This window comes from Alosa sapidissima, chromosome 6 (genome assembly GCF_018492685.1).
Source record: "Alosa sapidissima isolate fAloSap1 chromosome 6, fAloSap1.pri, whole genome shotgun sequence".
Taxonomy (NCBI): Eukaryota; Metazoa; Chordata; class Actinopteri; order Clupeiformes; family Clupeidae; genus Alosa; species Alosa sapidissima.
This window is the reverse complement of record NC_055962.1, coordinates 1,029,565-1,046,102: the sequence shown is the minus strand read 5'-3', so window position 1 is coordinate 1,046,102 and position 16,538 is coordinate 1,029,565. Positions and strand designations below refer to the sequence as shown.

At 38.3% G+C, this 16,538-nt stretch overlaps 1 protein-coding gene across 1 annotated transcript in view; it reads right to left on the bottom strand.

The window, feature by feature from the left end:
• The window catches only part of lbr (lamin B receptor), a 67,067-nt gene that overhangs the window by 35,600 nt on the left and 14,929 nt on the right, over positions 1 to 16,538 (bottom strand). The window contains exon 4 of the mRNA XM_042095479.1: positions 11,778 to 11,834. Coding sequence (XP_041951413.1) covers positions 11,778 to 11,834 — 57 coding nt within the window. The remainder of the gene's footprint in view (positions 1 to 11,777; positions 11,835 to 16,538) is intronic.

Sequence of the window (16,538 nt, the reverse complement as noted above, 5' to 3'; positions counted from 1 at the left end):
AAATAACTACCTGAACCGTGGCACTGAGGATGAAGAATCTTTTATGGCATGTTGGTCTCAAGGGCCCACATCAATCTGGCCCATAATCACTCATTTGTGATTTGCACCCCCCCGGTAAAAAATGAAAATGCAATATTATTCTGCTTTAATCGCCCCCATCTTCAGTTAAGATGTTCAGAACTGCACCAAATTTTATGTGTATGATTGACCTGGCATTCTCTGGGGGTATGCCAGTTTCGTGGAATTTCATCCATGGGGGGGGGGGGGGTCTAAAAAAAAATAAGGTTATGTGTACATTTAGTGACTGTACACTCATTGGCCTGTAGATGGCGGTGCACACATATACACATGCACACACACACAGGCACCCACATACTATCGGTATTAGAACGGCCGATACATAATTACAAGTTCAGTAGGATTAAAAGAAAGCCAAAATAAATATTCATCATCATCATCATCATGGCTGCATTTCCAGTATTGGCGATAAGTAGTCGTTTGTCCACTAGATGGCGTAGTGAGACGTAATTTTGTTGGAAGTTAAAAGTGGGTTGCAAAAACAATGGACGCTTCATACAATGAGTGTAGTTTACCGCAGAGAACGTCTAATTAGGATAGGATGATGTTCACATGAAATGTAATTTCCATTTCTTCTTGAAGCCGAAATAAATCTGAGGATGTTTATCGGACATGCTTGGTTTTTACTGCAGGTACGTCAATCTTATAATATCAATAAGGACCTAGGTAATGTTACCGTTAGCGTTGGTTGAGTGATGGAGGCCAATTTGATTGATTAAATTTGTAGAAAACTATAAATGCGGTTATACCAAGCAAATTGATAGCAGCACTGTAATTGTATCTTTTGACTGTCATTTGTTGCACGTGCTACAAAAATCATTCTGTGCGATGGAAGATTTACCAACGTTACACCGGTCTGATACAGTTTTGCCTATACATGCGTGAGACTGAAACGCCTGTTTATTTTGTTTTAAGTGCGTGCAGGGTGTGAGAGGGGAATCAATGTGCTTTGATTCCAGCTTGGTAGTTGTAGTCTGTGAAATTAAAAAGCATGTGTGTGTGAAGTATCCAATGACACCTTCATTTCATTATGGCTGCTTTAGCAACACACCTTAAGCTACTGTGTAGTGCGTCCCATTTAGAAGTGGCTACTTCATTCACGCTTTCCTTGACTCATGGAGCTGCGTGAATTTTATTACAACTTTTCGCCACAATGTGGCAGTTTAAGTCCGCTTGATACTGTAAGGCGTAAGCCATTGGTTTCCAAAGGAGATTTTATTTGTGTCACCAGCATAGCCTATTGACAATTTATGTTGTAAATAGGCCTATCTTATAAGCCTACCTGTAGCTTAGGGAAGCTAACAGCTTTCTATTAGGATCTAGTTTGTTAATTACAGTTTTGTCATAACTCCCTGATGCATTTAGAATAGCCAGAGTGTGGATATCTCAATCGGGAAATTAAACAATATCGGGTGCCTATGGACTAGGCTGGGTGAACCCAGCCTGATCTGCCCGCTATTTATTTTTTGATTTCTTAAAAGATTGAGCTTGGTCTGGTGAAAGCCAGACTAGCCATGGACCTCAGTTACACAATGCAAGGGAACATGAATCGGCCTATATTTGCACGAACAATAACGGACAACAGCTCTTCAACTTTGGCCCGTTAAAATGTGTATGAACAGTCTAACGACGCATTTCATCAAGGCCCATTTGGACATGTCAGTTATTTGCACCACTGGTTAGATGTAATACAGCATTTCGTTTCAGACTACTGTTACTTAATTTGTGCATTAACAATAACGTTTCAGACTACTGTTACTTAATTTGTGCATTGACAATAAAGTATCACATGAACTAAAGATGACTAAAATCTTATGTAGAAGAAGAAACATTCACAAAAAATCCATCCATCCAAAAATGACCTTTGTTTTTGATAGCTGTTGAAAACGGCATGGAACTGACAGAGATGTTTTTGTTTATAAATAAATAAATAAATAAATAAATAAATAAATAAATAAATAAATACACACATAAATAAATAAATAAATAAATAAATAAATAACATTATGCTGATACCTTTTGCTTTTCCCAAATACAATGTAGCCTACAGGTGTAAGTGACCTTTCATCAATCCAGTTGCAATGGATGAACTGTGATGAACTGCCCTACTTGTGATTGTTTAGAGATTTTAAAGGTTTTATAACAATGCTACATCTTCTTTGGCTATTCTACAATCTATTCACCTTTTCAGCACCAGTAGGCTAGTTTCTGTGGAGCCGCACACACACACTCAGGCATGCCAAACAAGCATACACAAAAGTTTCAAGAGTGGGGGATGGAGTAAAATATGGAGACAAATTGAAGTGTGATTTATTTCCGCGGAACGGATGTACAGGACTGAGCGGCGGTCATATTTTGTACCGCTATGCGATACATCTAGTTAGTTTACCAGTTGAATTGAAAACCGAATTGTCTGTAGTCTCCTTATTTCATGCTTAACAAACTGTTTCAACAATGTTTTCTTCTATGCAGTTCACGTGAATTAAACGTGAAGCTTCTGCACAGCGGCGACATCGACTGGTCTGGCATATGCACTACAGCACATTTAGCCGGTTACACTTCGTGTAGACATACCCTTAGAAACTTTGTTTCTAATCAAGCGATTCCCCATAGCACAGAGAAGGATTTTTTAGAAAGAGATTCCAAAGGTGAAGCTGCATACCATGAGTTTGTAACAGCCAGGCTGCTCACCACCTCACAAGGTTCCCTATGGGATCCTATGAAAAAGTTACAACTTAAGATGTTTGGATCCACTCCCAAGAAGGCACAGGACAAGCACGGGCAAGAATTGACAGAACTTAGTAGAGAACGTGCCTTGCTAACACGCTTTCTTTTAATTATGGAGGTTCGGCCAAATTTGGTTAACATGAGAGAAGTCGGTGAATATGAGCCATCAGCTTACCCCAGGTCCCTGTTTATATCGGATGGCTTAATCTATATTCCAACAGACAAATCAGAACTGATGAATGCAACACAGAGGATGCATAAAGAAAATGCCTCAGTACCAACAGACTTTTCAGTCATTGTCATAGATGGTATGGTTGAATTGCAGGCCTTAAGAAGAGACACTCATTCAAACACTTGTGCAAAGTTGGCAGATCAGTTTGTATCAGTTATCTGCAATAGAGGAAAAGGTTCACATGAACTGAGGGTCTTGTTTGACCGTTACCTTGATAAGTCATTGAAAGATCAGACACGAGCTAAACGCACCAAAGGCTCTGAACCAGTTATCTTCCATATCTCAGATGCTATGGATGTGCAAAACATAACCATGAAGCAGCTCCTATCTCATAAAGACACAAAGAATAAACTTATTCTGTACCTTCAAGGGAAGTTACTACAAAACTTTGCATCAAGTGGTCAATTGCTTGCTTGTGCAGCTGGCACAGAGGTAAGGTCAAATTTGGCAGATGCATTCCCTGTGGAAATGCAAGAACATGACCATGAAGAGGCAGATACATTGATTCCATTACACTGTCTTTATGCTGCTTCATCACACCCTGGTTGCACAATTCATGTGCACTCGGTGAACACTGACGTTTATGTGCTGCTTGTCTTCATCTACAGCTTTCTTAAACCATGTCAGCTGTTTTTGAATGCTGGGAGGGGAAAAACAGCTTGTATCAACATTGCACTGCAAAAAATGAAATCTAACCAAGTGTTATTAATCTTATATTAAGATTAAAAAATCTATTTGGTATTGTTTTTAGTATGAAAAGAGACTTACCTAGCGCCCTCTCAAAAGAAAATTTTGACTTAATTTAAGAAGACTTTGACTTATTTTAAGGAGTCTTATCAAGACAAATTTGCTCAACGCACTGGCAGACAAATTTGCTTGTTTTCAGGATGAGATGTCTTAAGATAAGTCAAACTTTTTTAAAATTAAGTCAAATGTTTTCACAAGAAAGCGCTAGGTAAGTCTCTTTATACTGAAAACAATACCAACTAGTTTTTTTTATCTTGATATAAGATTGATAACACTTGGTGAGATTTTGTTAGATAAGCAGTTTTTGCAGTGTGGTGAAAGTGCTAAAGTCCTTGGATCCAATCATGCAAAAGCATTCCCTGCCTTCCATGCATTTACTGGTGCAGATTGGGGTGGAAAGTTTGCCGGAAATAGCAAAAATAATGGACACAGCTATTTCTGCTCCTCGATGAGGGAGACCCCATTCTTGAGTCTGCAGGCTTTGGGGTCATCTTTAGATCCAGTATAGATGTGGTGAATTGTTTGGAGAAGTTTGTGTGCATGGCATATGGAACATCAGCAAAAAATGCAGCTACTTTAAAAGACCTCCGGTGGGAGCTGTTTCGAAAAGGAAAAGGAGGGAAAGAGCTTCCACCTTCACCAGCTGCCTTTCATCCTCATGTATCCCGGACAAACTATTTGACTCATGTATGAAAGTCCTGCACTAAAGCAAAGCTCAAGCTGCCTTCTCCTGTAGATCATGGGTGGCACTTGGAGGGAGATTTGTTTGTGCCAGTTTATTGTTTAAATGACCCAGCACCTCGAGAGCTTCTGGCTTTTGTGAAGTGTGGCTGCCTAAAGAGTAAGTATGAAAAAAATGTGTGTTCCTGTACTCGAAATGGACTGCCATGCACACCAGCCTGCACTCACAGTGTAGACTGTGAAAACCAGGAGGTCAGAAATGATGGGAGTGATGTTGATAAAAAGGGAGGAAGATGAGTGAGTATTAACTCAGTTGTATAAAGGAGAAATTGCCAAGAATACTGAGAATGACTCAGTCCATGATTCTTGTTCTGAAATGTTTTTCTTGTTCTGAAAAGTGTTTCTTGTTCTGAAAGGTTTAGCAGTTCACTTGCATATTTGTAAATACAGTGGGTCCCAGTTAAAAATTGACACTTCATTCACGATCAAGGTGATTCACGCAGCTGGGTGAAATGTAAGTACAACTGCAGCCGCTTGGGGACAGCATAGTCTGCTGTGGCGTTCCACGGACGAACCGAACGGCGCATTCGACAGCAAGGGCTGTGATTGGCCGAATTTTCAGTGCGTTTCTCTGTGTTTTTAGCAGCCCCTGCAACATGCTAGTCCACTGTAGCCTAAGCTTTGTACATAATGTTAAACATAGTTTTGGATTCAGTGGCAAGATTTCTTGATTGTACAGTGCCCGTCTCTCAGAAATGTTTTAAAATGAGAGCTTCGTCAGCTGGCAGTAGGCTACTTTGTCGGTAGTCATGAGAAGTTCGCTTGCTAACAGAACATAAATATGCTGCCCAGAAACCTTGTGAATAGTTCTGATTTTTTTTTTACTACACTAACGAGGTTGAAATATAGCCTTTGCCTACAGCATCTCCTTAACAGTAATGTTAACAAAATGACAGCATTCATATGACAAAGGAAAACTAATTCGGTCACTCAAGACTGTGCCACAGCAACCAGTGTAGGCTACATTCCTACCCAATAGGCTACTCGAAGCAGATAGCGTTGTCTGACGGTCGAGTGGGTTAATGCACGTATATCCAGAACAGGTCTGCAACTTTCAGGCAGTTCGGAGTTCGAATCTAGGCAGGAGCAGAGCCATATAAAGGCCTAGGCCTATTGTTATTTTTTGCAAGGTGTTGCTCCTGGCAATACTTGTTTATAAGACGTTTGGTGATTATAAAGAACGTTTAACGTGTCCCAAAACAGCTATCAATTAATGAGTGCATACGGGGAGTAAAACGACTGTTACGCGCCTTTACAACTGTAGGCTACAATGATTGCAATACAAAAATATGCGCGTGTTAGTTTAGTTAGTTTTGTGATTTTTTTTTGCACTTTTGCCTCATGTGTTTTCAGATTTGAGGGCTTTTTTGGCAAGATTGACCTTGGTAGACTCTGCATATGTTATTCCAGATGGGCAAGAACAAGGTAGGCAATTGGTGTGCTTGTCAGAACGTTAGATTACAGCTGTTTAAAGCCAGACGTCACGGTACGCTAGAACAAAACTAAAGGTAACTTTAGCTATAGGGCTGTATCAATTTGTCAATTAATAGGTCATCGTAGATGTTGTTGTTGTTGTATTATTGCATGTGGATATTGTTATGCTATGTAGGCTACTTTTTTTGCAATGCACGGGAAAAGGACAAATATTGTACACGCGTGAATTTGTTTTTGCGGGGGTGGGTGTACGTACCATAGCTCACACACACACACACACACACACAGTACCTTTCTTAGCCACAGTTAATTTTAGTGGTGATGTGTTATGGACATTGTTATGCACATTATTGACTGCAGTTTATTCTCATCAATGTCAGTCCATGAATGCATATTGATCAGTTGTTAACTAATACTGTAGGCCTAGAAGTTGCATTTGAAAATGTTACTGTTGTAGGCTGTTTGTTTTTTTTATTTCAGCCACACTGTTTTAAAGTGGTTAGGACCATTACACACCAATTTTGAATAAGCCATACTGCAATACCGATTTCATGGTTGCACCATGCACATGTTCGCCGATTATGTGGCCCTCAGTAACCTATAAATTCAATGATGTGGCCCTCTATGAAAATGAGTTTGACACCCCTGCTCTAAAATATCTGTCCTGGCCTGGTTGCACCGGATTGTGGCCAAACGACAGAAGCGCGGAGAACCCTCCTTTGTCTACCAAAAAGTGTTCGTTTGTGCCCCGCGCTCCCCCACTGCTTGTGAAAGAAGGGGGTGGGGGAGGGGGGCTTAACGTGAAAAAGCTTAATGTCCCAAAACGGCAAAGTCCTAATGGTAGGCTACAGGAAGTGGGGGAAGGGTATGGGATGACCAGAGCCGTCTTCGCTGTGCTATTCAGAAAGCATCTTATTGTCTTTCCAGGCGCAAACAGCTCGTTATAGCCTATCGAGTGCCTTAGCAGATAGGCTCTGCTCTTGGGTTTGGCCTCACAGCGAACTCAACCCTCTTGTTGCTTGCAGTTTGTTAAATAAAGCGATGCAGATTACATTATTTATTTCTGATTAATTGCGTCTTTTTTGCAACATCTGCTTGTTAGGCTGGGCTACTGTCAATGTCCTGTACAGGTATATGTTCAACAATTGCTGGTGTAGGCTTACAGGCTATAATCAATTAGGGACTGTTCATTATTTATTTAAGGGGCTACCGGAGGAGTTTTGGGAGCGTTAGTCAAAAAAGATGTGACCCTCCCTCGCCAGCAAGACATTTTTCTATGACTCTCCAAAGTGATTGAGAAAAAAACACATGACCCTCCCCAGTCCCAACAATTTAGGCTATTGATGCCTTCTGTCTACTGGGTCAATTTGAGAGCTTGCATGCTACGACTCCTTCCTTGAAATGCCTTGAAAAGGCTGTCGTTTGCACAATTTCACAAATAATCACTGGGACCGAAACAAACCTGTCAACTTTTCCCGTGTTTATCGCGGAGCTGCAGGGCCGTCGCAAGGGGGTGCGAGGCCCTGTACGAACTTGACAGATGCATGAACTTACGTGCATGAAATCATGCGATAGCTTACTTTACACATAGCCAAGGCTACCGTCGGTGCATTTTAATAGTAGCTAGTAATACTAGTCTAATAAGCTACACCAGCTTGTCTTTAAGAGGGGAAATTGTATAGCCTATAACATTAGCTGAGTCACATATTTGGCCATATGGTGGTTATCATAGGCTACATCATGAAACCAAATAGTGTAACAAAGGCGAACACTTTAACAGGGGAAATTAATTGGGCATGAATCATTGTGCTGAACGGTATTTGTCAATGCAGAAACACACACGACATTCAAACTGTTGATAAGATGTGCACTATGGAAATTGGTCTGTAGGCTAACAATGTACTTGTACAGGTAAATGTTCAACAATTGCTGTACAGGCTATAATCAATTAGCTAAATCATTTGTCAAGCTGTTTAAATTCGTGCTACATTCAAACGCAAAAGGTGCTTTGATATCTTTTTCGTTTGAACGTCGGCAAGCAGGCATGCTGCGGTTGCAATGAATGAGGATAATTGGTTTTATCTGCGGATTTATTTTTTGCATTATTTTGAATATGACTCGCTCCAGTCTCAACAGCACTTTCCACACGCATCTAAGTTCTAACACATATCCCCTCTCGCTTTCTCTCGCTCTATCCCTGCACACGGTGCTTTCTTAAAGGAGCTGCACCATCTTACAACAATTGCATCTACATTTTCATATTAGAATGTTTTGTCAAGTGTAAGCTTAAACTACCGTGATCAATTTAAGTTCCCGTGCCCCCACTGAAAGTCTCATGCGCTTATCGTTACACTATCAAATCTATAAGTAACCGTGACAAATAGGGTATAAGATATATAAACTCACGCTATTGTATTATCATATATGTTTGGTAATGGCTCAGCTTTCTCTGATTGTTCTACTGACTTGGAAAATGCATCATGGAAGCAGTAAGTCAAGTTGTATCAAAAATAGTAGTGGCAGAACTCCAAAGTGACACCTTGTGGTTGTTTGTGTCAACTGCAGTTTGTGCCATTTCTGCTGAGAAAATGGGGTGCGTGATTCCTGAAGGAACCCGTCCAAACTTAACTGGGACCCACTGTAGTTAATTTAGTTTGGAAGATGTTCTGTTATTTAGAGTGAAGTAAGTTATGTATAGATTACAAACCAGCATGTATTCAGGAAAGTTCTTTGTAATCACAGTTAACCAAAAGTGTTAACGTTTATACATGAGATCCTTGGGTGTCTCTGGTCTTGTGAATTAGACTAAGATAGACATGAGAGAACCCAGAAAAAGTTCTGAAGGCAGACCTGAACCTGACTTCATCCAATGTTAACTATCCAATGTTCAGATGTCTGTAATTGAAATGTATGCAAATTAGTGCATAATTAATTAGATATTGTTATATTACAACCATAAACATATATTTTTCAGAAAATTTGTAATGCAAAAAAATATTGTCAACGTAAATAATCTAATAGTGAAGTTTCAGAAGAATATCAAGGAGTTAATTTTTTTTTACCCTATTCACCCATTCTATGTTGCCTATGGAGGCCAGTTTCGGCTGCATATGCTAAATAGCAGGTTTTAAAACTAAACAATCAGCTATGTAAATATGATATTCAGAATCAGCACCCACAAATTAGGCAAAATACCCTCTTTACCAGCATTTTCTCACATTTGACCCCCCGAGTTATAGTAGTCCCAGTCTTAATTATGCATTATATAAATGATGATGTCATCTAAGTGTGAAAATGGATCGTGAAAATTTGAAGACAAAATAAAATCTTGTTCCTTAGACTCTATACTAGCAAAATATGCAAAAAAAACAATTTTTACAAGAAAATCCAGCGGAATTACACAAGACACCGTCCTAAAACAGAGTCATCAACATCCTAATCACTGTGAGGAATGAAGTTGTTATTAGTGTTGTCACGATACCAGAATTATGACTTCGATACGATACCTGCCATAAATATCACGATGCTCGATACTGAAACGATACTACAGCGAAATTCTAAGATATCTGGAAAAGAAAGGACTCATACCTCCTCCAAGTGTATTGAGTCATTTGTGTTGAATTTGGTGCACTTTTGTAGTGTGCAGGTCAATTCTGGGTTCTAAACTTCCTATATAATTATTATTTTTTATAGTCAGTAAAATAGTAGGCCTACTTTGTATGACTAAGTCCTTTATTGTTTGTTATAGTTCATTTACATTGTGTTTTGGCAATAAAGTAGCTTTGAATAGCCAAACTAGGCTAGATCAAGGTCACTGTTGAAATTACTGTATGCAAATCACTAAATGCTATGCAGAGGGAGCTAATCTTTAGGCCATCTGATGTACAGTATAGTCTACCCTAGGCCTTCCTGATTTCCTTGACAGTTGTGAGAATAGTCTTCTTTGCGCCCAGTGTACAAGTACGACGTTCCAACCACTCAGGTCTTCGTTAGATAGGCCTACACCATTATCTGTTGCAATATATCTGTGTGCATTCCTACATTACGTCTATTTCTTTGATGACATGATTTGCTCACGTAACAATAACCCGCTATTATTATTAGGGCTCAACACGCTTTGGTGGTATTATACGCTGTGGGCTTTAATTAGCGCATTTAGGGTAGCCTATCCTACATCTGGGCAATAATTATTGAACAAATTGCAGTCTACATGCCATGACAAATATTACCAATAGTACTGACCGAACATAAAACACATTGTTTACAAGTTATGGTAATGTTATTCTGGCGTGAACATTGCACTTTCATCACGTTAGCACCCTATGATTATAGCTCGTTGTCTCGTCAAAATGATTACTCGTTATGTCACGTCAAAATTCATTGATGAAGGATGGTTCGCTTTATCCCAGAGAACCATACTCGTTTCACTTAGGCTAGACTAAAACAGAAGAGAAGAACTTGGCACTAATCATGTAGTCGTGTTTTCTATATTCGTTAACCTGTCATTCTTTGAACTCTTTAAAAATTTTGGGATATGTCTGCGAGGTGTTTAGCCAAGTTCCATGCGTAGCCTACTGCTTTTAAATGACTTTGAAACATATTTTACAAACGGGCCTCTGTGTACCTGATGGCTTGCCTTCACTATTCGCGATGTAGGCTATCCGATATAGTTCCAGATTTCACCTTTTGTTTTATCCACAAGGCCGAAGACTGTCGGGAAAGACTATGTTGACATTGCCTGCGCACTCACTGCACTCAGAGCCGCCTGCTTGACACGCCCACTTGCCTAGATGCGTGCTTGAGAGCAGCAGTTCAGACACAGAATGTTATTATTTTAACAAAGTATCGATTCTAAAAACGTCGGAAATCGTATTGTTTTTTGCGTGAAGGCATCGTGATACCTTTTTAGTATCGATACACCGTGCAACACTAGTTGTTATAAGATTCAGATCCTCCTGAGACCACTTACAAGCAAGTATAATATCATTTATAACCTCTTTGATTTGTAAATAATTTGTGAAACAATCTATTATTGTGCCTTTCCTGTTATTGTAGACAAACCACATCTGCAATCAGCTCTGTTTGTACAGCTACAATGTCCAACAATTCTTCAGTAAACTACAATAACTACTCCTGTTTAGGGGTGTCACGATTTCGATTTTAAGTCGATATTGATCGAAATTACATCTCAATCTCAAACTTTGAACTCAAAGGTATAATCAACGATGTAGTCACACCCCAAATATCACTTCCAGCATGTATATCAAGACGCAAAAAAACACACATGTTAAACTGCAGTGTCAACACTCCTCTAACTTTAGGCTGCAGGTTAAATAAAAAATAAAAACAACATCAACCAACCGACCAAAATTGAAGCCCCTCTTGCTACTCTGAAATCACCAATATGGAAGTATTTTGTTGTTTATTCGCGTCAATTAACACTAACTTACTCAACTTAATCTTTTCACTTGCTATCTAATTACAGTCCACAATTATGTATAAAAGCACAAAATGAACATTGATAAGTGCATATTCCATGAACACTAACATTGGGTCTCTTCGGAGTGTGCTGAAACAATCAAATTATTATTCTGTGTTGTTTAATTTCACTATGTTGACGTCTCTATGTTTAATGTTTGCTCTGCTTGCAACCTTGCAGTTGGAACGGTTTTAAAATAAAAAAGGTTTTCAAAATAAAAGCCCCCGAAACAGAAAAGCGTAATAGCGCAAGATCCAAAACAGTTTATACAACCTGCCTAACATTGCTGTTTTAATAATGTAAGAAAATGGTGATGACTTTCAAAACTTGTTAGCTCACCTCATTGGTATCCTCTTTTTCATGCTGGTTGTTGCTATTATTTTCAGTTGGAAGCACCTGAAAGGATTGAATATATTGGCCCAGTCATGAAAATTATGACATTAAGGCTATGAACAACAATGAGGAAACGCATACATTCATAATAAGACAATTGGCCCACATTGAAAGATGGGCAAATCTTAGAGGTAATCCGGCAATTTTTCCACATAGATCTCAGTTTCTCAAGGTCATAATATTGATACAAGAAAAAAACAAAAAAAAAAACAATCGGTATTACCTAGCTGAAGGTACTCGGTGACCTTGAGAAACAGATCTACAGTGCTGTGCATAAGTTAAGACACCCATGCTAAAGTTGACTAAAAAGAGGAATAAAAAAATGCCTTCATTAAAAAAAATCCAACCTTTAAGGACACCAATTTTCTTTATGAATGAACCATGCATCATAAATAAATCTTATTCCTTAAAATATAGGGGGCATAACTATAACTAATAACTACAACTACTACTAATAACTAATAAGGATCCCTTATGTTAAATTCCCATAGAGGCAGGCACATTTCTATTTTTAAAGGCCAGTTATTTCATGGATCCAGGATACTATGCATCCTTATAAAGTTCCCTTGGCCTTTGGAATTAAAATAGCCCCATCCTTCACCATACCTAGATAACCTAATAGCTGGTTTGATTTGCATTGAGAGATGATCTTGAAGTACCAGATGAAAGTACCATATGCCAATCTATTAGTATGGTGAAGGGTATGTGACGATGTGGGGCTATTTTAATTAAAGGATGGATTTTCTCATGTTTTTAGTCAACTATAGTTATAGTGTTAATTTTGTCACCTATTTTTAATTTAGTCTTGTGACAAAATGTCCTTTTTAGTCAGTCATACTTAGTCAAGTTTTAGTCGACTAAAAGTCTCGTCATTTTAGTCTAGTTTTAGTCAAAAGAAAACTAAAAGGTATCCTAGTCAAGTTTTAGTCAAAACATTTTAGTCTTTTTGTTTTTTTTAATAACAAATTATTTCTTATTACCATTTCAGTCAAATAGTGTTTCACACATCTCAATTTTCCAACAATAGTGTGTGTCCACAGGGCTACTCGTCTGTTATAATTATTTATTCAGATTTTTTGTCAGTCAGTATGTCTACATGCACAGGTAAGTCGAGCTACAGTTATAGCTCGGTTGGGATTTGACCACAGACAGTAAAAGATTTGACTGGACCAAGACCAGTGTCATGATCGTAAAGCCAAGTATTAATGTTTTACTCCGCCACGCTAGATGCCGTTATGAACCCAAACGCAACACATTCCCCAAACTTTCCATCTAACTTGCTAGCTAACTTGCTAGCGAACTTTCCATATTAGCTTACTTGCTAGCAAACTTTGCATCATCAGTGTAACTAGTTAAATAGTTGACATTATTTGCTGAACATTTTCGTATGGACATTGTGGGGGATGTTAATTCATGTATGAGAGAAGCTTTAACTTATATCTTAAATAATCTTTAACCTTAAACAATCTCCGGTGTTCTTGTTCCATGTAGTTTCGTATTGCAGCCACAGGGTTGTGGCAGCTGCACATAGACTAACCTACAGGAAAGCTGCTGGCTGCGCATAAACTCATTCGGAATATTTTGAAAACGTAACGAAAATGAAGAGATTTTATCTTAATTTTTAAGATTTTTTCATGCAAAACATTTTAGTCTCGTCTTTTTTCGTCAACAATAATGCATTTTAAGATAGTCTTAGTCAGTGTTTCATGATATTAGTGCAGTCTCGTCTAGGTCATGGAAAAAAAGGTCGTTGACGAACATATTTCCTCTCGTTTGACAAAATTAACACTACTTTAGCATGGGTGTCTTAACTTCTGCACAGCACTGTATGTGACAAATCCTCTGCCCATCTTTCAAATTAGGGCTTTACATGTAAAAGTGAAACTCCATTGTTCCAGGGTTCCTTTGTGTTCACATGGCAACATTTATACCAGAGCAAATGATAACAAACCCACGTGATACTAAATTTTGGAATTAAATTGTTCCCTGATTGGTCACATTTGACAGCTGAAGACACTATCACCGAAAACTCACCGAACACTTCACTTCATATTTAACTTGAGAGCTCCATATGTGTGTGTCCAAGATTCTCCCACTCTCTCCCGTTTTGGCGTACTAACGCAGATAGTTAGTAAGTTAGCCTAAAAGACATTCTCTTGAAATTCAAAACATAGGCAAGCTAGATATCTACTCTGTTAAAAGTGGAATAAACTTGTAGCCTAATGTGTCGGCCTACAGAAATGTAAGCACCAGCGAGTTTTTCTGCTACAACGGGTCGATTGCTTTCTTACTACAAACACACCCAGACCTGCAAACTCAGAAGGGCTGAAAAAGGTGACATATTTCCAAGACCCGACATTTATATTACACGCACATAGGTAGACCTGCGACTTGCGAAGCATTCATAATCAACATATTATAATAAACGTTACATGTTGATAGGTAGACCTGTGAAAGATTTAATAATGAATATTGAATAATATCATATTATAATAAACATGCAGTAAGCAGAATTTAAGTATGGCTGCATTTGACACTTTTACATATTAAAATGACATAGTCCTAACAGTAGACCTACCAGCTGTTTTGAGTTAAGGCCATGTTTAGCCTAATTGAATAACCGGATGATGGAGAAGATATTTTCAGACCTGCCATCCTTGAAGAAATTTCGTAAGTACTACCTCAAACCAGGGAAAAAAACATTGCTCACATTGGCCTTCGTGTATGCAGCCAAAAACAGACCAAACAACAGTACCCTCCCGAATTATTGGCACCTCTGCTAAAGTTGACTAAAAACCGGTATAAAAAATAATCTGTTGGTGATTTATTGTAATCTCACAATGAAAAACATTAGGAAAAATTGAATCTTGAAGGGAAGCAAATTTATTTTGAGAAAAAGGAAAATCTCAAAGAAATGCATATTTTTAACAAAAACACGTCGCTCACAATTATTCTTAATGAATTTTTTGCCTCTCTTACCATCCTCCATACTGTACGTGGGGGCAAGATAACCATGGGTCCTTGTCCAAGCATGTTTGTCACATTTCCAGATAATTAGAACCTTTTAATTATTGTTTTAACTGTAAATATAGGCATTTTCAACAAAGTACCTAGTTGCCATAGCCATTCTCTGACTTACAAATGTCAACACACTTTCTTTTTATTTAAAATTTAGTGTCTCTTGTCTTTCCGATGTTAAAAAGTGACTAAAAGATTTAGCCTCTGTGTGACTATTTTCATACCATAGTGAAAAAAAAGAGAGTCATGAACTACTTCTGAAAGTTCACAGGCACTCTGATTAACGTAAATAAATTAAAATTAGATAGAAAAATGCTTCTGTTTTGCATAAAAGATTTTTCAGGTGTGCCAATAATTCTGAGCAAGGTGTTTTAGTTTTAGTTAAATATTTATTTCTTTATATAAGATTTTCCTTTTTCTCAAAATAAATTTGCTTCCCTTCAAGGTTGGATTTTTCCTATTTTTTTTCATTGTGAGATTACAAGAAAATCACCAACATATTGTTTTTTATACCTGTTTTTAGTCAACTTTTAGCAGAGGTGTCAATAATTCTGGAGGGTACTGTCAATGTTGACAATCTGTTTTAAAGCCTAATCCTTATCTATGAAAATAACTGGTGTTGATGAAAAGGGACTGGATGTCTACTCTCTGGTCTCTATTCTAGCATGTCTGGTTTATTAGTACCTATTTTCAATCCATTATTATTTGATATTTCTTTTGTAAAGAAATACATCTACCACTCATGTTATGTTGGTGTCTTTCTGCTCCTCTCGGGTCTACTGAGGCGGCAATGATCACATATTCCAACTAAAGGGGCAGGTCTCAGCAATAGGTGCGCTATGTCAGTCTAGGCCTAGATCTCGCTTGTTTGGGCGCTAATTATCAAGAATTATGATCTATATGCTACACAGAAAACAAACATATTAAACACCCATCACTGAGCAGGTCAAAATATTTTGCTAGGTCCACTTTCAGATTTGTTGCAAATAGCTACATCTGGCCTTGGAAAGGTCAAAAGTTTATATTTCATATTTTGCACGTCTCTTTTTCAAACAATGCACCATGGGATGTGGCAATTCATAACATAGGGAGTGGTCTGACGCATTGTCTAAAAATCGCTATCTTACACTATCTAAAACGCATTACGCCACTGACCAAGAGAAACCTGGTCAGAAGTCCATGGCGAGTTGTTATATGTTATTTTTTAAGGAGTGCATGGGCTTTTCTCAATACAAAGTACGCTAAAGAACGGTCTCCCGTTCTTGAAAGTTCGAACTTGAAAAGTTAAGATTGTGAGTCCAGACTCTGGAGAACGCGAGGACACAGGACGCTCAATTTGCATTGGTCTACCCAGTATTTCTGACATTTACAATAAAATATATAATTCACCAGCTTGTTTAAGTTTGTTTCTCATTGATTTTTTAAAATTAAATATTAATAACAATATATTCACTTGCCGATGGCGGGAACAACGTTTGAAGTTCGCAGTGTAAGTGACAGTTATGATTAACGTTAGTTGTGAAGCCTGTAGCCTACCTTTTATAGCCTAAACATGGATCGGATTGTAGCAGCAATTATGATCAGTAGGCCTATTATGTATCAATGCTGCCATTTCTCTTATGTGAGTGTCACGGCTAAGCTGACGTAATGCATTGTGGAATTTTCAAGCCACCAAGTCACCACCCGATG